Consider the following 26,466-nt stretch of genomic DNA (forward strand, 5'->3'; position numbering starts at 1 on the left):
GCAGAGCGCGTTGGACTTGGCCAGCGCAGGGATCCTTCGTCTGGCATGGCCAGGCTGCTGGGCCCAGGAGGGTCGGGGTCTGCCCCGGGACCAGCACCAGGCAGGGGGCTGTGGCAGCCCTTTCCTTGTGCAACTTCCCCAGCGAGGACAGGACACCACGTCACCGCGCTCGGGCAGGTGACTGGCTCTGCCCTCGCCTCCTGCCGAAGCCCACCCGGGTACCCTAGTGTTTCGGCACCTCCCAAAGCAGCATCTAACCCAGGTGGGACTCAGACCAGAGCGGGAGGCAACACGGCAGCACAGCCACCTTCAGCAGTGCCCAGGTACCTCAGCCAGATGTGCAAAATCAAATGTGTTTATGAACATGAACCAAGGTGATGGGAAAGCTCTTTTTCCACTTGAGAGTCCTGATCGTGGTTCCCCCACCACGAGCACCGCTGACAGCTGCAGAGCCCAAGGGACCCTTTGCAGAGCCAGGGGCTGCTCCAGCCCGGGCCGGGCTCTGCGACCGGCACCGTGGCACGGTGCCACACGGTGCCACCCATGCTGCTGCCGCTCTGAAGCCAGCTTGCTGAGCATCTTGCATCGCGCGCTGCCCCAAATGTGCAGTGGCACCATGATCTCAGCAGCGAACAATTAAATCAGTGCTGATACTTCACCTTGGATATGCCAAACTCCCTTTTCCACCCCCTTTAATAAATCAAGTGGCCACATGAATAGAGTACAGAAAATTAACCCTTTTTATTGATGCATTGCAATTGTTCTACATTTTTACCATATTATGTAGAAAATACTTAAAATACAAGCTACTTTGTAAAACCAAAGACAAACATTGAATCCAAAGATAAACTATGTTTTCACAATGGACCCTTTTCCCATATAGTTAGTATTAAATTTTTAAATATCTATTTCTTTTGTTAAAATGATTTTTACATACCCCCTAAGTACATCAGCAATACAAACATAGATCAGTAATTGTCAGAAACTACCTGTATCTAGCGGCTTGTAAAAAGGAAGAGCACAACCATAAAAGAAAGTTAAATTTTACACAGTAACTAGCATATCAAATACATTTAATAAAGTAGGAATTCCATTGCAATATCAAGGATTCAAGCAGAAATACTAACATTACATATAATGTACTGCTACATGTAGTGAGATAGATATATTTCAAGCTGAATCTGAAATCACACATTATATAAAGTTTAGCAACAAACAACCATGTGGACATGCGGCACCATTCAGAAGTTTAAATAAAAAAAAAGAAAGCAGGGCTGTGCCAATCCTGTCATTTAGAAGCAATTTAGTCTTGTGTACTAAAAGAAATTGCTCAGTCAGAGGTAAATTGCTGCATCCACCAACTAGGTGCTACGCAGGAAAGCCTCGGCAGTTGCCTCTGCAGCGGCTATCATAGCTGCGAACACAGGTCAGGTAAGAGGAACAACTGACTTAGTTCAAGAATCACGCAGACAAGTCTAGATGGGACCACACTCATCAAGTATTCAAAAGGTGAATCCCAAACTAGTTTTAAAATAAAAGGACTCCAATTTCTATCCAAAGATGGCACATTTCTTTACAGAATAGGTGTAGTGGCTCTGATGACGACAGTTAATTCGTTAGCCGAATTTGAAGGCTGGATATTGGAGGGAAGAAGGGATCTATCTCCTTAGAGCAGACTACCAGACACTTAGACTGGGCAGCACATACTGGGGCCAGCCCGGGACCCACCACACCTGCGGAGCCAGCACTGTGGTAAGACCTGGCCCTGCTGGGACGGGGTGGTGTTCGCTTGGCTTCTGCTGCGCATCACAGAGGAATTTCAGGGTAATCAACAACCTGTTTTGAATGGAGTATGTTTCATTTTACTTATGCCGTTTCCATCTCGTCCTCCCTGTACCAATACTTTTGGAAACTTGGACAGTGGAAGAGATGACAACGTGCTTTGTGCGCACACTTGACTGTTTAATTATGTAATAGGGACCCTAAATGGTCATTTTAACCTGCTTTTTTTTTTTTTTTTGGGGGGGGGGGGGGGGGGGGGGGGGGAGGTGGGCAAGTTCTTCTCAGAATTACTAGTAGATTCTGCTAGAGGTCTTTTTTTCCTGTTAGGACTTCATGGAAAACACTTTACTATTTGTGAAACAGGGAATGTTTTCCCAAAACACAGGAATGGGAGCTTATTTTTGCCTTTGATGGAAAGGCACAACTCTGTACCCAAGAGGTATCTCAAGGCAAGTACTGAACACAAGCAATGTAATACAGAGAAAAGTAAGAAAGTGCCTACAGCAACAGATATCATCGTTTACACCAAAGATGTGGCATAGCAAGATCGGCTGGTTATCCGCACATTTACAGAAGTGCTCTGACTAAAAATACACTGAACAATGACGTCGCTAATGCTACTGTCCAGTTCCAAAGTCCTTGATCCCTCTATCGAAAGAGTTGCCAAACCTTTAACAGTTCATCAATTTTGGGTCAGACCAGACTTTCTTCTATCAATAATGTGGAATTTCAGAAATTACTTTTGCGCTTCTTGTCACATACTGGTCAGAGAACTGGCCTCTTTTCCACTGGGACAGAACATAAACTGGGATTCAAGGTTACCAAAACCTCTTATTGCTGCAGTAATATGACCGCTCAAGCCAGTTTATCATCCATTTGGACAAGATACTTAACCTACGTACTGAAGATGAGAAATAATTCCTAGTACAAGGGACCCAAGAAAACAAAGTGTAGTTTAAAAACCACACCGATTATCCAAAATGAGTATTTCCTCTGAACACTAACTAGGGCTAGAGCTGACAAACCTTCCCAACAACTCCACATTAGCAGTAGCATTACAAAACTTTTTAATGGTATTATGTGCTTTACAGCAGGCTCTCTTTGGTATAAATATTCTATCACCAAGCTAGCAATATTTTACAAGAAATGTCTGCTATTAACGTGGGGGAAGGTAACGCCATACTATCTAATAAAAAGTGATTGCACATATTTAATCACTTCTGCAATATGAGACTAAACATTCCAATGCATTCCCAGCACTACCTTATTCGAAATGCACTGACAGACATCTAACAGTACATGTGCCATTTCAAGGAAAAGCTTTAAGGAAACATCGCTTCACTCCGAACAAAAATGTAGCTTTTTATGATAGCATTAAAACTGAGAACAATGCACCTATGCAACATACTGCTGTTCTTGCTGTGGTAAGCTTAGTGAATTGCTTCAATTCGACGGGGGCTTGCTGGTCCCTCATAAGGCAAGCTCACTGTAAACTCTAGTCACACTACATCATCATTTAAGGCACTACAATAAGGGGACACACCAAACAACTCTTCATCACACATACCTGTGCAAAACAAATCAGAAGGTATCCTTTCCTCTCATGAAGCTCTACTCCTCTCTCAGTGCTACAGTGATGAGCTCTAACCATTGCATTATATCACATACATTCCAACATGAATCAATTCATTTTGGTTTAAATACAAAGGATACATCAACTCCATCCCCAGGAACGTTTAAGATTTAGACAAACACTAAGTACAGAGTTCAAGTATAATCACTACACATTTTGATTACAAAGACAGAACGTTTGGGGTTAGCAGGAAGTTTTGCTTGTTATATTTTTCTAATCAATATGTACATATTTCGTTTTATGTAAAATATTAAAACACCACCAATACAAAACCTCTAAAATAGTTTTAAATTCAGTAATAAACTTTAAAATCTGGATTTTTTTTCCTTTTTTCTTTTTCTTTCTTCCTTTTTTTTTTTTCTTTTTTTGCGATTCCTACATGCGTGTACTGTATACAAGTCTTAATAAGAGCGCTTTAAAGTAGCTGTTGACATATCCAGGAGGATACGCTCACAGGAGTATAAAAGGCTGTACACATCAATACAGTGATGTTTCATTGTATTTCAAATTCAACTCCCTCCTAAACAAATCATGTGAAGAAAAATATTAAGAAAAACAGAACAAAGAAAAGCCCTGTGCTTCTGTGAAGGAATCCAGCTCCGTTATAGGGCCAGCATCTAATAATTTGCAGAAACCAAATTTTAGATCAATGCTGCACTATTCATTCCCAACCGAAGACCACAGCATCCTGACAAAGCTGCTGAGTTCTGTTACACAGTAAAACCTTGAATACAGTTTGAAAAACTTAGAAGAGTTCTGCAATGAATACAATAACAGGTCAACTGTGTTATGGATACAGAATTTTCAAGAAAAGACAACAGATTTCAAGGTTTACAGAGACTCCTGAATATGTGATGCTGCCAGTATGAGGCTGCTGCCTCTACCAGTCCTTAAACAAAGCAGAGGAGTAAACAAAAAAACCTTTGACAGTAACATATATGGAGATGTAATGGCTTTTGCAGAACCAGCAATTTGTTAAGAGACAAAGTAAGTTAGAGAAAAAATGTTAAAATAGATTTTAAAACTGCCCCAGCAACATAACGAGATAAGCATGCATTACATTTTTAGTGGCAACATGGATTTGTGCAAGCTGCTAAATATAATCTGCTAGTCTGTTTAAGTTATACAAGTTAAAAAAGTCATCAGGATCTGTCTTCCAAGATGCTGATTTCCTTTCCTCTTTTGATTAGCACAACATAACAATTTTAAATAAATGTGACCATGAACTTTTTAAAAGCATCTATAAAAAGTAAGTAAAATTTAAAAAAACTTAATTAGTGATCCTCATACTGGTAACAAAGCACGCTGCTCAGTGATTGAACGCACTAGAGACTTTTTTGAATAACATACAACCACATCAGGGAGAAACAAAAACCAGACAGTCATTACCAGGTAAAGGTTCACCTGAAATCCTTCTCCAATCTCTCAGGCCTATTGCAGGACAGTGCTTTACTGGGAACTACAAGTACGAGTACTGGTTGATCTTTGTAGGGCTCAGCGGATATCCAGTGTAAATAGCAGATCCTCTGGAAGCACCAATATAGGACTGGGGAGCAAACTGGTGTTGGTACTGGGCAGGTGGAACATTTGCAGAAGTCAGCAGACTTGGACCAACACTCACAGGGACCTGGTGGACAAGTGTGCTAGGGTGGGCAGCGTACGTGGTGTGCCGCGAAGAGCCCTGAGGAGAGAAGAGGTGGGCGATGGAGGTGGTGGAGCCCAGTGTTGCAGCAGTGGTTGGAGCATAAGTGTACATATGTGGCTGGCTGGACAGGTGTGCGTTTGCCGTTGCTGCTGCCAGGTGGGGATGCACTGGGCTGCTGTGCTGAAACGTGTAGGGAGCCTGAGAAATAGTTGATGTGAGGGGGGCCACATAAGCTTGCTGCCTACGTGGGACAGCATTTCCACTTCTCTCCTGTGAGGCCAGCACTGTTGTTTGCTGGTTCTGCAGGGAGAAGAAGTAAAGAAGGTTAGTGGCTATCCTCAGGGAAAAGTGCAGGGGACAGGAGGTGAGCAAGGAAGGGTCAGTCAGAGCCTTCCGATCAGCACCTCCATGTAGCTGCAGGACTGACACTCCTAGAAATCCTCCCTTCCCAGCTCTCTGAAACCCTCACGTAAATTTGGGAAGGGTTACTGCAGTTCTGCTGAGGCAAAGGTTACACTTCTCCTCTACAATGGGATCAAACTGCCACACCCGGGGTACCACAGTCCAAGTGTCTGCAGATCTGAAGACTGACCGACCTAGCCCTTGAACTCCTCACACATCTGTTCTGCACCTCAGTGAGAGTGGCAGCAGGGCTGCCCCATTTCAGCACAACAAAGCCTGTCTTGTCCCCATGCCAGAAATTAACTGGAGGTGTTAATGCTTCCTCTCTTCTGAGAGGCTACTGCAGCTTGACCCAATGATCAAGAGTTGCAACGCAAATTGAAGTGAAACCAATCTCTGAAAGTTTCAAGGGAAGGCAGGTGCTAACTGTTTAGTTTGAGAGACAAGGTCCAGCCTTAATCTCCTGGTCAGGCCTTTACGAGAAGGTAAAGGAAGGTAAGGAAGAGAAGAATCTCCTCATACTGTTGAGTGCCTTCAGTGCTACTCTAATTCAGCAGCTGGATCCTGGTGTCGCTTTCCCACCCAAGTATCAAGAAGGCCTCGCTGCAAGACAGGTATGACTAGGAGCACAACTAAAGAATACGGACATAACCATGCTTCCTTCTCCTGCCCTCTGGTACAGGAACAAAGAATTTGTTATGAAGGTGAGAAACTTCGCATATACTCCCTGTGGAGTTTACCCTACCCTGCACAGCCAAAGGACAGAATTGGCTTCAAAGAATTAATGAAGTAGCAGCTAACAATCCTCTTGCAATCAAGTCATTCTCCCTGCCGTACAGCATGATGTTTCTAAAGCAATTCTAAAGCATCATGTTCAAAGGTCAGCAAAAGCCATGCAGCACTTACCTGGCTGAGATTGAGAGGCTGCACACCGCTTGTGACCACGCGATGTGAGCGGTACCCAGTAGGTGTTATACAGCATCCTGATGACTGCCCGCTCACAGAGGCCACTGGCTTGGTCTTACTGGTGCTGCTCAGGATGCCTGAAAGATTTCAAAAGCTTAGCCCATGCTCCCCTCTCACACACCGTGCACTATGATAACCAGCTTAGGTAACCAAGGAATGTACAGGGGCTATTTCCGTAGCAGGGCCTTTTCTTCAATTATGATTTAAAATCTGATTGTACAAGAATCATTGTGAATTTTTACAGATCTTTCTAAATGCAGCCAAACACAGAGGAAAGGTAAATCTATCAGTGAAACTGAAAACAGACCAAGGCTTGCAGTCTCAGAACAGCAGCTGTGAAACCTAAAGCTGCTGAAGACCCACTGCAGACAGTCCAAAACTGTGAGAACAAAGCTGTCAGGGACAAGACAGCACCTGAGCCTTAGCAAAAACTACTGAGCACAGCAACCCACGAGAGCACGCCTACCTGAAGCCTGGGTAGCTACAATGCAGTCATTGAGCTGTGTTTTCAGTGGCGGCACAATGATAGTCCGAGAGCTGGAGCTGTCAGACGCTCCTCTACTCGGCAGCTCCAGGGCACCGCCTGTACTCCTGAGAGAGGAAAGTGGGTCTGTGGCATAGGGGCTGTTCAGGGAGGAGTCGGAATCAGGGGAGTCATTAACAGTAACGTAGCTGATGACATTGGATCTCTGCTTCATACCCAAACTGCAGGGGGAAAAAAACCAAAACAAAACGCAAAAACATTTTAGCTTTTCCTACAAGATACAGGGGTTCTCCCTCTAGGATCTCATACCCTCCCCTCCATATCAGATGAAATTCTGATTAACTAGAGACACAAACTGCAGACATAATGCAGAATTTTCTGTCTTACGCAGTGCTTCTTAGCCTAGCCAGGGCTTTGCATGTAGTGTTCTCCACTCTCCTTGACACTTGGGTTGAGCTCAGGACAAATCAGGACTGGCTGCTGAAATGATCTTCCTACCTGGCAGGTTTGTATTTGCTGTCCTCTTCCTCATCAGTGTCGCTGCGAATGGTGATGACGCTGACAGGTGGGCTTGGAGTGTCTGGGATCACAATGGGCTGGTGCTGTTCCTGCACTGGGACGAGCACGTTAGAAGAGGAGGAGGTGGAGCGCAAAGGACTGCTGCCAATGAGCGAGTAAACTTGAGAGGGCATGGTCTCTAGAGTTGAACTGGGCCTGACGGAAAACCAAAGCAGTATTCAGCTTCGTGTCAGCAGGCTGGGACAAACCAGCACCAGCATTAGGAACAGCCAGGCTCCAGCAGGCTGGAGCACATGTGTGAGAAGAAACATCTTGAAATACATAGAAAGAACCTCAGCACAGACACTCATGCAGGAGAATGCTGCAGAACACATCCCAGAAGAGAGCAATGCACTCAGTGATGCTCTGAATGGGACTGATTCATCTGAACACTGCCAGAAACCTGCCACCCCTTGTTCGACAGCTGTCAGTTCTGTCACTTCTATTGGTATGGCACCAACACACCCTGAATGTGCAAACCCCGCCTTTGACCAGTACAGTAAAGCACTTGGTCAACCACGTCCCCTATACTCTCACCAAAATTAGCATTGCTTATATCAGTGACTACAGTGTGAAGACTTTTTCCAAGATATCTTTAAAAGCAACTGCAGCACATAAAAAAGCTACACAGACAACGCCACCGTGATCAGAAGATCAGTTTTTCACACCATAAATAAATAAAACCTCCACAAACACACCCACAGCCTTTCTAGGACCGGGAAAGGAAGCCTTACTTGGCAGCGCTTGGTGCTGGCTGCTTGTTCTTCTTTGCTGGAACATTGCTGCTCTGCTGCTGCCTAACAACATGAGCAACTCCAACATTCAGAGGCTGCGCTGTAGCTAATGTCACGTGGTTGGTCAGTAGTGATGGCTGCTGCATGAGAGTGCTATACTGATTTCCATGGGAATGTGCATTCCTGGAGCAGAAAAACAGAAAGAAAAAGACCCAAATCCCATGGCTACACTGCAGGAACTGCAAGCTGCACCGAGCGCTGCGTGAATCTGAAGGGAAGGGAGAAATTCTGTACATTGCAGGCAGTACTGCAGTGGCACGTATTTCCATTCAGCACAGAGCTGGACCCTGTGCAATCCCTACCTCCAGTCAGCTAATTGCTGGCTGCCGCTGATCGTCTCTGGAATCACAGTCGCTGGCTGAACGGAGTTGTGCAAAGCAACCCCTGGGAGCTGCTGCCAGGTAGAAGGAAGCAGTATCTGCTGGGTTCCCCCAGGCCAGGCCTGCTGCAAAACAACAAACAGATACACAGATTCACTAGATTTCAGTTCCTACAGGTGAAAAGAGATTTGTTCCAAGCAACAAATGCACTTGTGTAGATTGTTAGCTTGCAGAGATAACAGCACATCATTGCACTTTCTCAAAAGGTCTCAGTACAGCAACACAAGAAAACCAGAGATACAAGCTTCCCCTGACACTTCACTAACCTTCTGTATCACAGATGTTACCTGGGGAGAAGAGTGTTAATACTGTACTGCACAATGCAGCCAGATACTGCAAGGCCAGACGCAGCATGAGTGTTCAGGACTGTTTTGGCATCTAAGTTTATGCACACTGCTCTGCTGAAGGATTCCAAAATAGGAAGCCAATTTGGTCCTTTCTGTTTTTCTGGCTTAAAGGGCTCATATTGAGAGAGCTGAGACAGTGTTACTGTTGTGGAAATTCACCCTACCTCAACTAAAGTATTTAAGAAAAACCACACTAAGAGAAACATTTAGTTACAAGGGAGATATATGAAGATATTTTTAATTCATTAATATTTTTAATGTTCCTGTCCAAATTGACAAAACACAGGTTTTCTCTGGAAAAAAAAACCAAAACCAAAATAAATTTGGCAGTACAATATTTCTATGATTTTGAAAATACATGCCACTCTTTCTTGCAGTTTAAACTGCAAAACCATAAACACCTGCTGTTTTAAATAAAATATTTCTGCAAGTAACAGATCCACTTATTACAAATGCCAGTTCCAAACAAGAAGCCTCCAAAGCAGAGAGCTGCTAAAACCTCTGCCAACATAAGCGGAATAATAATATTAAAAAAAAAAAGAAGAAAAAAAAAAAAAGAGAAACATGTTAAAAGTCACACCATGCGTCTTTCCAAAAGCCAACACCTGCACAAGACAAAGCAGAGAGTTTAATACAGCAAGATATAAATTCCCAATGAGAGGCAGAAATCGGGCCTTCCAAGCGACGAACTGTTTTGACAGAGGAAGGACAAAAATATGCAAAGCTTAGCAAATGGCTAATGCAAACTCAGGGGAAGCAGCAAGGGAGAAGTGTCGGAAGCACTAAAGGTGAGCAAATTCACTCCAAAGGCTCCCAGAATCCAAACAGAAACAGTAAGTCCTCCAGAGAAACTCAGAATCCAGGCTCATAGTCTGGAGACAGCTGGCTCTGATCTCCACTGCTGTACAGCGGAGTTGAACGACAAGTCCACTGCACACACGCAGAACAGAATTTGCCTGTTGAATCAAAAGCCCAAATACACTTTTGACAACATCACTAACAACTCGCTTCTGTCCCAAGCTCTGCTACAGTCACCCCTTGCCGTTTTCAGAGCCCAGATTGCAGCCTTTCAGCAATCAAAATTCAAAACGAGGAAAGGAGATGCATCACTGGGCTGATACACCCAGGAGAACCCCACTCTCCTGCCTTCCCATCCTCAAAACCAGAAGCAGTTAACTTGGTTCAGAAGAATCCAAACAAGTGGGTTTTAATTTCCGTACAGGTATGACTTGAGCAAACTCCACTTCAGCAGAGGTCTCCCTCTTGGAAGAAAATGACACTCAAACTACGACTTTAAAGCCACAAGAAACAACATGGTTCACATAATGGAATGTGCTTTGAAAGACATGTGAGGATACCAGCACGTAACTGTGCACTGCAATGTTTTCATAAGCTTCACTGATCTGATTCTGGAGTTTCACAATGACTTCTTTGTGGCACCTGCAAAGTTGTTCTGATGCAGGTGCCAAATGAATACAGAAGAGGACAATTTTGAAAACATACATTTCTTAAAGGTGTGTTTTAATTCCCTTCCCCCATACTTTTAAAAAATTGTTCCAAATAGCCTAACAGCTAGCTATTGCCAATTTGGATACTAGAGCTCACCTTTAATTTCAACCAAGAAATACATATGAACTGAAAGTATCTGTGAAGAACAGTATCTTTATCTGGATGAAGTAAGCTACCTGCGATTTGCTATAAATAATAAAAGGCCAGAAAATTATTGTCAGTGTTCAACAGAGGTTAAGAGAAATCGACTGCTAAAGCAATACATTAAAGAATTTGCTATCATTAGAGATTTTAGCCTGGGCTTAACGACCTGAAACATTTCTACATGCAAAGCAGCTTTACACGTGTTGAAAAACAAAACATACTGCTAACTTGCCAAGTGGTTCAAATTCTGGCCATCCAGGTACCTGTAGCAGAGTCAAGCTAAAGACTGATTCCTTTGCATTCAACAATCAAAAAGCAAAGATAGGATAGTAAGCAAAGAACAAGAACAATTACAACTCTTCTACAGTATCACTTAGAAGAGCTTTTTAATACTAGGCTAGTAAAAAGTAATAGTCAATGGATCTGGATTCTTTACAGAGCCACACTAAACGTCAGAGTCAGACAGTGCTTCAGCAATGTTGGGGAGGAAAACAACAAGACATTAAGATGTAGCAAGAACACAGCCACAAGATGGCACATGCTTCCATGCCCTCTGCAAGTCTAAGTTAAAACAAAAACTCAGTTAGTGAACACAATCAAGGGAGGCAATTACCAGTACTGCTGCCGTCTGTTCTACTAGCGCTGGCCGGCCGGCTGCGCAGTTCAGAGTAAAGGGGACCGCATACTGCGGCGTGATGGTGGCTACTTGAGGATGAAGAGTTGCTACCATTAGTGGTGTACAGCTTCCCTGAAATGTAGATCAGGCAGTGAGTGAAACACACGTACTGATGCAGGTAAGTGGGTTCAGCAATAGGGCCAGAAAAGGTTTCACCTCACTGGCATTCTATGGTGCTTGAGCAGACTCCAGAATTGCAATGAATGCAGTGAAACCAGAAATACCCAGACCCTCCGGGCACGTTCCTCTAAGCACTTACATGTCCCTGAGGGGAACATGAAGAACAGGGAATTTGGGAACAGGATCTCTCCGATGACACATTTAAAAAGTAAAAACGAGATAGTGTTCAGCTATTGATACTTGACTTGGTCCCAGCAAGTTACACTACATATGCTGCGCTAACTGTTAACACAGACTGCACCCCTAGCAGGATGCAGCATTTACTGTTGTACCTCCAAACTCACACACAGTACTCTTGGAAAAAGATAAACTACGGGATTTACTAGAAGGCACAGTAGGTCTTTTGTATCATCAAAGCGCAAAGTTACCTGTGATGAAACTATCAAGACACATATTAGTCCATCAAATGTCCAATTAAAACTAGATTCTTAGTGTACAATTTGCACTCTCAGGAAAACAGGTTTTTGATTCCTGTCAGCCTCCTTCAAGTATTCTGCTTTTTGGATACCATTACCTGTATAATTATGCTAAACAAACCAGATCACAGAATGCCACCAAAATTATTTAGACCAAACAATCTAAAAATTACTCCTCTACAAGTATGTCAGTAAGTACAATATACTGCACTAATAAAATGTGTGTTAATGTCAGCAGAAACTAAAACTATCCAAATAAATAAAGTGTACTTAATTATAAAAGCATTTACAAATTTTCAGTGAATAAAACCTGTGGCTCACTGGGAACTGGCTACATACTAAAGCATTACTAATCGGAAATAAAAATTGTTTTACTTTACGACATACTACTACTATTTACAAAATAATTTTTTAGAATGATTTATGAATTTTGCTATCACGTATAGTTTAAACTGCAAACAACAGAAATAATTATGTCATCACTTTGCATCAATTCACACTAGTAATGTAACTAATTAAGAATTCAGAAATAATTTCATTAATTTAAAGATGGAATTTTAACATGAGTAATCTGTGTTGCCACTTCTGTCCACTGGGTTCTCACTTCTTACAGAAATTATTTCTTCTAAAATTTGCTGCCGTATTTTTAACATGTAGGCAAAACTGTACACCACTACCTACAAGGCAGTGTACACCTGTGAGAAAATACAGCCTGTTTTTAGCAGCAGCAAACTACATATTTATTCCCGTTATTAAATAAAACTCCTAAAAGCAGGGAGGGACATAACATAAAATAGTTCAGACTTCAAATATTACAGAAAAAACAAAACAAAAAAATGCTGTCTTAGAAGTGATGTGCATTTAACGTTTCAGAGTTAAATGAAATTGCACTCACCCCAGCACCAGAGGGGCAGTCAGGTTCTCCAGGATGGTGGTAGGAGTTGCAGTTAATTCTATGGGTGTTTGGGGGTTTTTTGTTTGTTTTTGGTTTTTTGTTTTCTTTACCTGCGTGAGAACTCCAGACTGGATCTGCAGTGGCTGTGCTGCAGGTGCCTGTGGTACAATTGGGACAGCATTCTCCATCCTTACTGGGAACCCAGAATGCTTTGTAGTTGCCTGAAGTCCAGCTGTGGAGGACAAAAATACATCACTGCTAAGCTGCTTTATTATTCTTTTTTCTTTTTTTCCCTAGTTTCTTTCCAAAATCAAATTTGTACCGGGTAAGGGCAGAAGACAGGGTCAGATGAAGAGAAAGAAAAGCTGTTCCCTTTGTCGAAAGCGTACTAATAAAACGCCAGCTGAAGTAAGTACTTCTGAAGTCCCAGTATGCCAAAGGGCAATGATGGACAGTCCTCAAAAGCTTGGCTCTGTTGAAGTCCATAGTCATGTTTCCAGAAATACAGATAACACAGACATCTAATTCTGTGTGGCTTCAGACTATGTTCAAAGTTCAAACCTTACACTACCAGTTCCACTTCATCCATAACCGTACATATCAACACAATCCAGATATAAGCATAAACAGGGAACTTTCAGGATTAACAGACCCATGCTTGTGCTAATCTCACTTTTTTTTTTTTTTTGCAAGCTGTGAAGACGTGCTGCAAACAAACTACACAGCTGTATCAGTGCCTGTGAACAGAGACTCAAAGACCAGACATTCACTCCTGACGTACAAAACACAGCATGAGACTTTCTTATTTTCAGATAGGTCTGGCTCCTCTGTTCACTGCTTTCTGTGGAATGCTGTTGTGTTCAGTTTGGGGGGAAAAACTGGTTGGGCAACCAGACCAAGACTGCAACCTAGGCAGGCAAGATACTGTCACCTGTTCAAGCATGATCTGGAAGAGACCCAAGTGTCTACACATGTCTGACCTGATTCTGCACTTACATCTGATGCAAGAGGACAGAGTGGTCTTCTGCACTTTCTCAATTTAGTGCAAATTACAACTTCTCTTTTCTACCTAATAGAAACCACAGTATCACACAAAGGGTTTTTCCGCTTACTTTGAAAAGCAGGGGGACAAACAATGAAGGTTTGCTGGAATGGGTCAGTCTGCGTGCAGATCTGGGTGGTTCCAGGCTGCAAGGAAACACTCTGTTGTGTCACTCCTGCAACTGGTGCTGCAGATGATGGATACAGAGCAGACTGGTAGTTTAGCAGCGAGACGTCTGAGTTTGCCAGGGAAAGAGTAGCAGCAGCAGTAGAATTGGAAGCCAATACACTGGCCTAGGAGGGAAAAAAGAAAAACAAAAAAGAAAAAAAATCAGATTACTTGTTATAAAACAACAGGAACCATCAGTATCATACTATGAAGTAAGCACCAGGAAAATGTTTCAGGTAAAAACAGAACCTGTTTTTAGGTTCTGTCAGAAAAAACAGAAATTGCAGAAACTTTACTTATGTTCCTCAACTGATAGGCAAATATAATTAGGTGAAGTAAAGAGACTGCCTTGGCCTAAGTTTTGAAGAACTGAATTTCAAGACAAGACTATAAATCCTGGGGAGTAATTTAAATACAGTGGTTTTGCAGAACAGGATTTGGTCTGATGGAACAAAATTAAGATGACTCTGTTTCTTTGACTAGTATAAAATAGCTAAAAGATGCTATACCTGATTGTGTACTGTATTGAGCTGGTTGTTAAAGCTCATCGTCAGATTTGTGCTTGTATTAGGAGCAACATGAGTCATGAATGGGCTTTTAATCTGATTCACTGTATCATACATGTTAACTCTTCGCTTGCAGATCTCCATATTTTGAAAGCAAGATTTCACACTGAAAGACAATGACAGAAGGAAAATATCAGATATGTAAAACCAGTACAACAGAGACAGAACAGATTCCCATCTTTGTGCACATGCCTTAACATTTAGGTTTTGGCTTTTTTTAAACCAACAAAGGATGTCCTAAAACACGAAAAGGAAGCTTATGAACATTCCTTTGCTTATACATGCCATCACTATTTTCAGATCAGCCAGAAACTGCAGAAAACAGCATTGACAGAAAGCAGAAAAGTGCAATGCCGTGTTTCCAGTAAGCCAATCCTGAAACAAAATAAGAAATCTAAGGAAGCCTACTGATTACTGTGTGGGAAATCCAGTAGGTGTGTCATTGTAACAAAAGGATGGTTCAAAGTCTTCAGTGGAGTAATTCTCTTATCTGCATCAATTGTCAACATTTTCTTCAACAAATCAATATATTCCCTTCGGTCAGCCTTCTCTGCCAACATGTCAGTCCCTTCTAAGTCTGTAGACATATTCACCTTGAAAATAAAGTGAGAGTAGTTCACACAAACATAAAATTAATCGCTACATAACAATTCAGTAATTTCACATCATGCAGAAATATTTATTGAGCACTTCTGTTTCTTAGCCAGCTTAATTTCAGACACTATGACGCTAAAACACAATCTTTCCCTTGCCCATTCTATGAAAGACAGTCAAACTTGCACACTGATTTCTCACTTGGTCTGTTCAATAGATACCAACCAGGCTTCACTCTCCACTGCCAGGCAATATGCCCTTATTTTCTGTGTGGGGCTATAAGGGGCTGGCAAATCAGAGCGGCAAGATTCTATATTCTCTGCACAGACGAAAAGTGATAACAGCTATAAAAGCAACAGAAAATTAAGACCAACATATTTCAAGACTCAAGGCCTCATGATATTTCAAACAATCAGATATTCCTTCATTTTACTTCTGAAAACAGAATGAAAAAAATAGAACGATCTGTAGTTCCTGTCAACATTTCCAAAGTCCAGTAAGAAGCCCAATCCTGTAAACACATCTGAAGGTGTTCAGCTACTGCTCCTACTACTCAGCTACCTCTAGTGACAACAGGCTACGCACACTTGTTGCATCTACCAGATCAACGCCTAAGAAAAAACAGAAAATTTCTTAACAGCTTCATAATTAAAATTTTGATGGTCTTTAATACAGTGATTTCTGATGCAAATTGGCTCCATGGAAAACCCGTATCAGTGCTCTCAACAGCATGCAGAAGAGGACTACTGCAGCACAGGAGCCTCTTTTAGGGATCCCAAATAATGTATGTAATTAATATGATAGTTATCCGTGTGTTACAAGATTTCCACACACCTGCGCCATATCATCCAAACAGTTGAATATATATTTCCGAGCCTCTTTTGATTTTATTCCTGTCTCCAACTCATGCTCTTCTGGGGTCTATAAAAGAAAGCAGTTGTTAATACAAAGGTATCACATACTGATAAAGAAAAATCAGCAAGAAAGAGTTGAGCCAGGTGATCTTTCGCCTCTTTAAAACAAATCAAGCGCCAGTAGGCCAAACCAAAACACCCATGGCTTCTCATTTCCTCAGCTGGAAAGATCATTCATCACAAAGCTAAATTAACAGCAGGATGACTTAATTTCAAGGCTTCGTTAGGTAGTGCAGTAGCCAGAAGAACTGAAGATTTCTGATTTAGGAAAAGAGGCTATAAATATTTTAAACCCCTCTTTTACAAAAGAGGAAGAAAGGCAAAATCCCCTTCCTTCTGCTGCTCAGATTTAAAGGCAAATCAAGTGTATATCTGACTCTTTCCTGTCCTCTGCCAATACATAAATAAATTTCTGTTAAACTAACACAGACTATCATGAAATACTCGCCGTTTTACTTTTTGTATTGTCAGGAGATGACACACTTCACCAAGACTGAGCAGGCCATAATAAGTAACCATTATCTCAATTACTTTAACACCCACTCTTTGCTGGTACTATCATGCACAGCTGCTATTGTTAAGATGAGTACCAGGAGGTCTGTACAGGTTCTGAAATGAAATACACAAATCAGCTATATTTGAATGGCATTTCACATCCAGTCTTCACTCAGAATGTTTTCACAGAACACTAAAACTAGGTGTGAATTTACGTGAAGACCTCAATGAACAAAAGAGAACTGAGAATTAAAAAGACAAGACAAACCTTTAGCCTCCAAAGTGGGTATCCCAAATTTGGATCTCTGTTAAAAAACCTGCTTGTTTTCGTTCCTGCACTGAGAAGATACTCTGCTGGAAGGCCTTGAGTTTGTGAAATATAACGGATCTAGGAAAGAAAATTAAAAAGAATGAGGACTCCCAATATAAAGAACTCATAGCTAATGGAGTAATTATCAGCCAGGTTTGTTCACAGCAAATAGGAAATAACACGTAAATAAAGAACGCCCAGATAGTCCCTTTAATTTTGCACTTTCAGCTATCTCAAGCATTTATAAAGACACCTAACTTTTTCAATCATATTATCTGCAGAAATTTTAGGTTTTAAATACATCTTTCTTATGTTACAGAAATATTATTTGTACAAGTGTATGTGAGCAGCCTGTAAGCTTTTGATATGCGGATAAAGTAACACCAACAGTCTAAGTAGTACATATTTTAAGAGAAAAATACCACCATGTACGTATCTGTAATTAAACATGTAAGTATCCAAACAACATTGCTGTGGCTGGCTACATGTACTCTAGGTACATGATTTAAGAATAATGTCATGGTGAAGCTCTCGCTGACCAAGAAAGCAAGGCCAAACCTACAGTACAATCAGGTTCTTATATTCCCAATAACACTTCATGTACTTCACATGTAACAAAAAAGTGGCTTGGAATTTCGGAAAATGCACCTGAATAGTTGTGATGGTATCAACAAAACACTGGTAAAGAGCTAACAAATAAAAAGGTATGCTCAAAAGGAAAGAAAAGAGCAAGTTATGAAAAAGCACAATAATAAGCTCTTTAAAATATTCCAAATATTGCCCAACTGCTAACGCTATTTGCTCTTAAGATGTATGGTGAGAAATGTGACATTCATGACTTTAAAGAGGTCTACTTTAAAAGTTTAAGGAAAAAACCTGTTAAGTCTGATTTATAAAATGAGGACTGGAAACACAGTGTTAAGGTAACTAGGTTTTGTTGGAATTAACAGTTATAGGTCCTTTAGCATGTCACATTTCTTATTTGCAAAACTCCTGCTATGCCACTGTGGCGAAACAGATGAACATTGCAGGGCACTTAACTCACTGTTACAGCTTGTGATCCGTATGAATTTATTGACTCACTTTTCAATTACGCCAGTGTGAATCTGAGTGTCTGCAAGTGAGTATTTTTTGTATCTACACAAGAGTTCAGCTAAAAGTTCTGCTATTTTTGTGAGACGTAACTCTTATTTTACAGCCAAAGGGTGTTTCAAAAGTAACTGTAAATCCCATCCCAACCCATAAACCCATTCCTGGAGAGGTCCTCTCAGAAGACCTGCCTGAGCTTTTACTTGCTGCTGCAGAATCTCAGAAAACATGAAAGCAAGTCATCCCCAGTTTTTGAGGGCAATTCAGATATCAAAGTCAACCACATGAAGTCACACCTCACGCTGCATCACAAAGGGCTGCAAAATCCTATTAAGCAATGGAAAAAGCACCTCCTCCCCACCCACCTACATGACTAGATAAGGTTCTCAGAATTACACAAAAGTCAGTGTGCAAGGAAACCGCCATGCTGTACCTCAGTTATTTTCTAACTTATTTTGCTCATTAAGGTATCACTGTGTTTCTTTTGGAAATTTACAGTGCTGGGAAAACGTAAGTTTTCAAACTTAGTAAGTTTTTGTGTATTTTATCACACAAGGAAAAGTATACCAAGCACTGTAACAAGATAACACCATAAAAAACACAGTGGAAAAGTTACCCTCAAAAAAACTCTTATATAGACTTTTTGCCCTTTTATAGGCAACTGACTAGCCCAGGTAATAATGCTGAAGTATCCATGGAAAGAACTAATTAGTTCAAGAAGCCTTTTCGGACTCTTGCCCTTGTATTTCAGGGACAGCTTGGGGCTCACACTTTGCATTAAAAATGAGGGCTGCTGTAGGTATTAAGAGGCCATTACTGTCTAACATTAGTGTAGGCTCACGCTGTCTCCACACGGAAAAACTGCCCTCATAGTAAAATTACAGAGAGCGTTTCAAGTCAGGGCACACACCTCACTTCTGTTTTGACAAGAAGGTATTTCAACAGCTTTTGGGCTTGGAAGCCAGGGGTTAACCATAAATTGGCTCTCTATATTGGATAACTACCTTCAACTGAAGTTAAAACACAGAGAACTCCACGCTCTCCTGTACAACAGAGACAGGCAATGTGAATATCTCCGAGAGAAAATGAACTTAAGATGACAGATAACAGTGATTTGTACTAGATGAAATTTGATGTAGGATACACTGGGTTCAGAGGGTCCAAAGACAGATCAGTGTGGTTTCATATGAACATCCCCACATCTGCCCCATACTCTCACCTGATCGTACTCAGATGCTCCCGGATACAGAGGCCAGCCTAGAAACAGCTCCGCTATCACACAGCCCAGTGACCACATGTCAATAGCTTCACAGAATGGTAAACCCAGTATGATTTCAGGAGCTCTGTTGGGAAGAAAAAAAAAAAAAAAAAAAAAAAGAAAGAAAAAGTAAAAACATCCAACTCTGAAAGCACGCAGCTCTTTCCCATAAATCACTCTGGATAATGTCCCTCCTCCTCTCCTTCAAGCACAAGTAAATCCATGTGAAATTAAGTGATTCACTTTAAAGCAGAAGATGTTTCCTCAAGTGGCCTAACAGATCCCAATCTTTTTATCACTTAGCAGCACGGCTGGATTCGCTTTATTGACATGGTGCCCTCCAACTCCTAGGCGGCCTTTATGCAGCTGTAAGATGAAGTTACTCCTTCAGTACCCAGTTTAATTACACCTGACAGCATGTATGGTGTGAGGCGTCCCTGAGATGGCACACAACCTACCCTAACAGAATTGGGAAGAAAAGTTCTGGGAAATGGCGCTCAGACTCTTCTCGGAAGGCCTCAAGATCACAGGTAACCAGCTGCAGAAGACTGCCTATTCCCGTGTGGAAAAGAAGAGCATCTGCAGAGCCAGAAAAAGGAACCCTTCAGAGAGCTGCTTAGGTTTTCACTCAGGGTTTGTTTGGAGAGGTTTGAGTTTCAAATGGATGGAGAGAATACAGCTGGAGACTGTGACTGCTTTGTAAGGTTGTGTTACAGGTTTCTGTGCACTGAACCACACCTAATGCAAAATTTACCTGTCTGGCCTAGCCTTTACAAGAAGATGATGAAAAAAACTCAAACTCCAAGCAGGGTTTGCTTCTGCAACAAGGTGGAATTTCAGGGAGATTTCTGTCCGAAACTGACTCAGAACACAAAAGGATGGTTTAGTACAACTCTTCACCTACACACAGTTCTGAAACAAACCAATGCCCTTCTGTCAGGCTAAATTCTGGTCATATATTTGCATAGAGCATAAAACCGAAGTGCTGCAAAAACCATGTGAGATGGTGTGGGATTTTACTCCGGAAAGTACAGGAAACTCAAAAACCTTGATCTTCTTCATGCATAACTAACACAAGCGCAAAGGAAGACAGAAAAGTCCTAAACTCCAGGCTATCTATTTTCTGGTTGTGACTCCTGTAGCATGCCCCAGGACCTGCATGACATTTCTTGCGTTGTAGTGTGGATATTTCAATTTAAAAAAGGCTCCGAAACCAGTTCTGACCTTTCTACAAAACTCTAAAAGAAATACCCAGGGCTTGTATAATGTACAGGTACCAATAGATCTCCACCAACAGACACTCACCTTCCTCCACTGTTCAGCCTGAACATACCTCCCAGCTGGCTCGTACATGGCAAGAAGTGACTCTCCAATTAATCACCCTTTGTGTCGTGGTGACATAGATTCAGCTTTTGTTTTAGGTGACTACACAACTACCATTAGCCAGTCTCCAAAACAAATGCATTCATCCCAGTTGCCCAGGCACAGTGCCCCTGAGAAAGCACAAGATCTATCAAAAAGATAGATAGCTGAACCAGCCGGTTGCTGCAGCGGTCATACCTATTCTCTATTGTTCAGCTTTAAAGCACAGAGGACCTTCAGTTATGTCTGAGCCCCTCAAAAACAGAGCCCTGATATAGCTTCAGTAATCAGAATAATAGATTATCTAAGCTAATACATTCCAACCCTTGCTCTACCTGACACTGGCCTCTTTCTGCCTTCTTGTTTGTCTATCCCTGGCAGCAGCCAATTTTGCAATGGTTTCGCATACGTGAAAATATAAAATTATTATGCAAGTATGATAGGTATCCAATATTTGAATGCTGAATGTCCTCCTAAACATTTATATTTTAAAGAACTACACTAGAATAGATCCAACTGTCTATAGGCCAATAGCTGCAGACAAGAGGAACCCACTTCTCTAGTACTTTGGCCTTCACAAGCAGAGCAAGCATGATGTAGTCATTCACACAGGATTTTCAGAACCCTGTGTGCCATCAGTTTTCTAGCCATTGTCAACTGTATCGATTCTCCTGATTATCCTACTTATGCAGGTATTTCCAATTTAGATAGGATCAGCCCCAAACTTGTCATATAAGGAACACTGCACACAAGTTTTCTCTGTTTGGGCTGGCAAACAAACTAATATACAAGTGGTTTGTGGAGTAAGCAGAGCATGCTAGCTCTTCACATGTGCATTAAAAAAATCCCACTGATTTCAATGGGAAGAGAAGTCAGTGGCAACAAAAGCTGGATGTGACGGTTTGTTGGTCTTTACCTACATACTGGAATAGACTTAGGTACTTCAATACCAAAATGACAGCAAGTTGAACTCTGCATTTTATTCCCTGAAACTAAATAAACTAATTTCTCACAAGCCACCTGATTTCATTTTGATTGCAGGACAGAGCTGGTAAATCAGAATCTCTCTCACCCCCTTTTACACCACTGTAATCAGTGGCCTTACGAGATGCAAGCTGAAACAGGACAACAGGCAGAGTCACTTTCATAGCTGGTCTGTAGGGGATTAAAGTGATTTTACAATCTTAAGCTCTTTGAAATAAAAATCAACAACATTCATTCTTTGCACACATGCCTGCCAAACTCTAACTTTCAAAGCTGGCAAATATGCTCCAGCACTCTCAGAAGAGAGAAGACTCACAGCAGCTACAGAAAAAGTCAAGACTGACTTTCAGCATTTCAAAACACACCATGCTTACACCTGGGTCTTCAGCCCTCCCCCTTGTGAAGAATGAGAGTAGTATGAAGCTTGTACAACCAGCAATGCAGAGAATAACACGATCACCACTCAGAGCTGGATTAGCAAGCAGAGTTAGATTTGGCAGCACACACTGCTGCTTCCCAGGCCAACACGACTGGGGCAGAAGTAGGTCATGTAGCCCAAAGCAGACCTAAGAAATACTACTGCACTCTGCAGGCTCCCTCAGCCTGTTCAGTCCTTCGGCTTCAGTTTGCTAGGCGCCTCTACACTGACCCACAGGAAACATCGGGAGGTAGGGATCTGAGTAAGACTCACATGATAGCTCTACTTACATGACATAGGACACAAGTAAACCTCATTCTCTGAAGAGCAGGGGGATCGGTCTTCACAGGGATCTTTCATTTCTGCAAGCTGTCTGCTTACTTCTATTGCTTATCCTCCCCAAGGAGGACAAAAGCATCCAAACCCTTCTGCACCTGACATAGCCAGCACATACTCTAGTTTTCAGGTCAGGAATTACTGCTAATAGATCTCAGGACTGCCACAGAAACTAGTCACTGCATAGAAGCATGACTCCCAGAGTTAGTCTACTCCTAGTCCATGCCTGGCTTCAGAGTCAAAGAATTCTTCACAGGAACTTCTACCTGTGCTTTAAGTCAACCATATTCTAGCAGTAAAACTGCCCCTCTTGACCAGGGTTACAGGGCAGAGGCAGCAGTAACACCTGCGGAGAGAGGGAACCTGCCTCAGCCCTGAACACATTTGCCTGGACAAACCCAATACTACATCCCAGCTGGACGGTACTGCAGGAACCACACATTGCGACCAATGCAAGCCATCCAGCTGCCAGAAGTACAGTCAGAACCTGGAGCGAGCAGGGCTGTTGGACAAGATGACCTCCAGCAGCACTAAGCATAATTAATTAAGGAAGGGTTTTTTCCCTTCAGGGTGTGGGGGTGTGCTTGTACATATTTTTATATATATATATATATATATATATATCAGAATATTCACCTTACAGTACCTGAGTTTGGATGGTTTAGATGTCTCCACAGGAGACAGAGGTAACAAAAGTGCCAGCAACAGGTATTAAAAACAAAAAAGTGAACACAGAAGAAGAAGTCTATTTCTAATAGCTGACAGAGAACTGAATGAAGAATTGGTCTACGCTGTTTAATAAAAAACAGCAATGAAAAAAAAATTCACAACATGGAACTCAACTGAACACTAATTTAATGTGAATATGGTTAAATAATCAAGTTCTCCCACAACAAGCTGGTTTCTACACTATCTCCATAAGTTCCTAGACTATGCATTTTAGTAATCATCGCTATTAAACTAATTACATATCACTAAATATTAGATTTCCACATCACAGCATTCTTTAACTTCAGTCAAGCAGACAGTCTTAAATGCTGTTTAATCTCAGGTTATTTGCCTTTCTGGCAGTGTCAGTCACCCTGCGTCAGGGAGGCGGAAGTGGCTTGGAGTTCAGCGCCATACACAAAGATGAAGCAGACAGCTTCCTTCCAAGCAGCCCCTTTAAGATACTAATCATCCCTTGCTGCTTCTGCCTCAGCCAAATCTGGTTTTTGCAATACCAGAAACTGGAAAGCACTATATGCCTCCCCAAACTCTTTTGATCATGTGTGCCAAGTCAGATAGAGCAGATTCGTGATCAGTGGTCACCTCTTTCAATGCAACAACAAAACTGATAATGTGTTTTAGACAGTGAGCATTTTGACAGAACTACGGCACACAGAAGACAACTGCATTACAAAAAAAGAAGGATCAATAGTTTGGAATTGGAAAGACTAGTACCAACAAGTTGAGTGAAGATTAAGAGGAATGGATTAAGAAAAGTCTGTATCACATGAAAGAAATGGCACAGACAGCTGGTACTCTTGTGTTGAGGAGTAAAAAAAAAAAAAACCCAACCCCAAAACAAAGGGGAGAGGGATACAGGGAGTATGAGGAACAAACAGAACGAGCCTACAAGCCACGGCTTTAAACTGAAGCTAGGAAGACGTGAAAGACATCAAACAGGGCAGACACACAGGGTGGGGTGGAGTGTCTCAAGTCCTCTGTCTCCCAGCTGGAAGGACTAGATACTAGTTAAGTTTTGCGTCGAGTGAGCTCACATTCCACTGAAAGCAACCCTGACAACACAGCACAGCCTTTTTCATGTTCCTTTAATGCCAGAAGTTCCTTCTGCATCCATTTATTGAAGTCTACTGCTACTTATATTGAAATACACACTATTAACAGAACGAAGCTGGAAGAATAGGTGAAAGAAAAAGCACGGCTTTCTTTAGCTACACAGTTTCTTGACTTTTTAACATTTTTGCCCACAGTTTATTTTTAATTCTTAGACAGCAGTAGGCTAGAAGCCACTTCTACATTTTGCTAACGGAAGCAGAGATCTAGCTCATTGCTGTTTTAAAAGAGCTACAGGTCTCATGAAAGCTTGACTTATCAAGGGTTGACATAGGAAGCCATGCGTTCATGAAGAACGCAGGTTTGGAAAAAGATGGGACCAGAAGAAACAAGACAAAAAGAAACTGGCATGCCTTTGACTTCTCTCCCTTTGAAATGATCATGGCTAATGAACTAGTTTCAGGTCATGGCAAACAATCCAAAACGTACTACTTAATTACCAGCATACTACTTCGCCAGTCTGCTACTTCACACATCGTCACAAACTAGTGACAGGGTAAAATCAGCTTCCTGCACTAATCTGGGACAAAAGGTAGGTATGGGACTGCATATTATGTCACACTCACAAAGCAGAAGTTCTATTTATTTACATACAAATTTCAGAAGAAATCTCCAGGAAACATGCTGGACAGTGGACAGGCTGATCATATCCTCCCCCTCAACTGGGATTAGACCTAACGGCAGAAGAGTTAATCTTTTGTGGAAGCAAACCCCTAGCACCTCATCAGTATCAGCTTTACTTTGCTTGCACAGCGTATGAAAGTGAGCGCACTGTCAGCACTTACCTGTAATAGCGTGACTGCAAGTAAGTGGAGCACACTGCTTTAGACACGTGGCTGGCTGAACCAAAGTCTATCACCTTCACTCTGTAGGGCTGTCTTGCAGGATCCACCAACATGATGTTCTCTGGTTTCAAATCAGCATGTATCAGACCTAAGCTCTTTAACTTCATCAAGGCAGTGGCCACTTGCTGCAGAATTGGCCGGATGTATTTCAGGGGCAACGGACTGAACTTATTTTGCTTTAAGAAATCATATAAGTTCTGTTCTAGCATCTCAAATACAAGGCATGTATGATTCTTGTGTTGAAAGCACTCATAGGAGCGAACAAAGTTATATTCGTCAGCATTCTCACTGCTCAACCGAGAGAGGATGCTCACCTCTATCTGGCCCTGCCTAGCATAGGAAGGATGGTTTTTTAGGATTTTGATGGCTACAATCTCCTTCGTGCTACGTTTCCAGCATTTCGCCACCTGCCCAAACGTCCCTCGGCCCAGGAATTCCAAGACCTCGTAGCTGTTTGTCATAGAGCACAGGATCTCATGCTGGACCAGCTGATAATCTCCTTCACCACTGGAACTGCTGCTTTTAGTGGTTACCGTGGTGGTTGTGGCCGCAGCACCCACCGCAGGTCTGTTTTGCAGCATGAGAGGTGGATGTTCCTCAATTATCTGCACACTACCGTTGCTGTCGACCTCTTCACTTTTCCTTTTTAATCCACATTTTTGGTATGGTTCCAGTAAAGAAACGTTGCTCCTATGCGTTAGGGTTTGGCTGTTCTGGAAGGAAGCTGTGGCGCTGCTGCCTGTGCTGTCAGCTGCTGTAACCACAATGTGCTCAACCGAAGGAGCAGGGAGAAGGAGGTTCTGATCGTAAGCAGGGATGCTGAAACTGGCTACCTGATGAGAGGAGCTTGCTTGCCCTTGAGCTGCTGGGAGGTTTTTGCTGTGGGTATAATACTTGTCACTACTGCTCTGTCCTGAAACATCCCAGACAGAGGGCTCCACTTTTAGTTTCTTGGCACTGCAGAAGGCACTCGAGGATACTGACGGAGGGGAGAACACCTGCAGCTGTGAGGCCATACCTGAAAAGGGAGAGATAGAACGCATTAGGACTGCTTAGCAGCAGCAGGCTGTCACGGGATGGGATGTTCCATCGCACAAAAACCAGAATGACAAGTATTTTTCTAAGCACCGTGTGGTGCCTGCCGCCCAGGAAGGCAACCTTTTGAACGGCGGATCCCACGGGCACCCACGGAGCAAGGCTCCCTGGCAGAACGGCTGCGGCTGGCCTTGCTGCCCATGGCACCGGCAGCAGGCCGCTCTGTATCTGGCTTGCTGAAGGCCAAGGAAATCCGGCACGAGACGGGAAAACGGTGCTGAAGGACGGGAGACAGCACGGAAGTGCCGAAGCGCAGAGGGAATTCCCCTGGCTCTCCCTGCCCGCCGCCCCCGGGCCTCTGCCCCCCAGCGTTGCCACAGCAGGACGGGCGGGAGCCCCG

General features: G+C 42.4%; 1 protein-coding gene and 1 long non-coding RNA gene across 4 annotated transcripts; one reads left to right on the top strand and one right to left on the bottom strand.

Annotated features, from left to right (window-relative positions):
• Positions 1 to 723: 723 nt before the first annotated feature.
• Positions 724 to 19,175, top strand: LOC121098466. The gene is made up of 3 exons (XR_005831280.1): positions 724 to 1,838; positions 6,652 to 6,658; positions 19,165 to 19,175. It is a non-coding gene; the product is annotated as an uncharacterized LOC121098466 (long non-coding RNA).
• HIPK1 (homeodomain interacting protein kinase 1) lies at positions 2,039 to 26,366 on the bottom strand. Of its 3 annotated transcripts, none has more exons than XM_040616458.1 (16): positions 26,190 to 26,366; positions 24,972 to 26,049; positions 19,209 to 19,332; positions 16,859 to 16,978; positions 16,016 to 16,102; positions 14,996 to 15,180; positions 14,531 to 14,693; positions 13,924 to 14,146; positions 12,922 to 13,043; positions 11,258 to 11,392; positions 8,567 to 8,706; positions 8,205 to 8,387; positions 7,411 to 7,626; positions 6,895 to 7,133; positions 6,369 to 6,505; positions 2,039 to 5,360 (listed from the first exon to the last, which is right to left on the bottom strand). In XM_040616458.1, the coding sequence occupies exons 1-16, from the start codon at positions 26,266 to 26,268 to the stop codon at positions 4,875 to 4,877; spliced, it is 3,717 nt and encodes a 1,238-aa protein (XP_040472392.1). In that variant the 5' UTR covers positions 26,269 to 26,366; the 3' UTR covers positions 2,039 to 4,874. The 3 variants fall into 3 exon arrangements, with proteins under 3 accessions (XP_040472392.1, XP_040472391.1, XP_040472393.1); XM_040616457.1 differs by having other exon boundaries at positions 8,567 to 8,709; positions 26,190 to 26,365; XM_040616459.1 differs by lacking the exon at positions 11,258 to 11,392 and having other exon boundaries at positions 8,567 to 8,709; positions 26,190 to 26,365.
• Between the last annotated feature and the right edge of the window lie 100 nt (positions 26,367 to 26,466).

This window comes from Falco naumanni, chromosome 17 (assembly GCF_017639655.2).
Source record: "Falco naumanni isolate bFalNau1 chromosome 17, bFalNau1.pat, whole genome shotgun sequence".
Taxonomy (NCBI): domain Eukaryota; kingdom Metazoa; phylum Chordata; class Aves; order Falconiformes; family Falconidae; genus Falco; species Falco naumanni.

Excerpts from the sequence above, each read along its gene's own strand:
- HIPK1 (XM_040616457.1), bottom strand. The coding sequence starts at position 26,268 with ATGGGCAGCAAGGCCAGCCGCAGCCGTTCTGCCAGGGAGCCTTGCTCC. Across the intron at positions 8,388-8,566 it reads CAGCAATTAGCTGACTGGAG|GAATGCACATTCCCATGGAA; the intron begins GTAGGGATTGCA and ends TTTCTGCTCCAG. Across the intron at positions 7,627-8,204 it reads CCAGCACCAAGCGCTGCCAA|GCCCAGTTCAACTCTAGAGA; the intron begins GTAAGGCTTCCT and ends GTTTTCCGTCAG.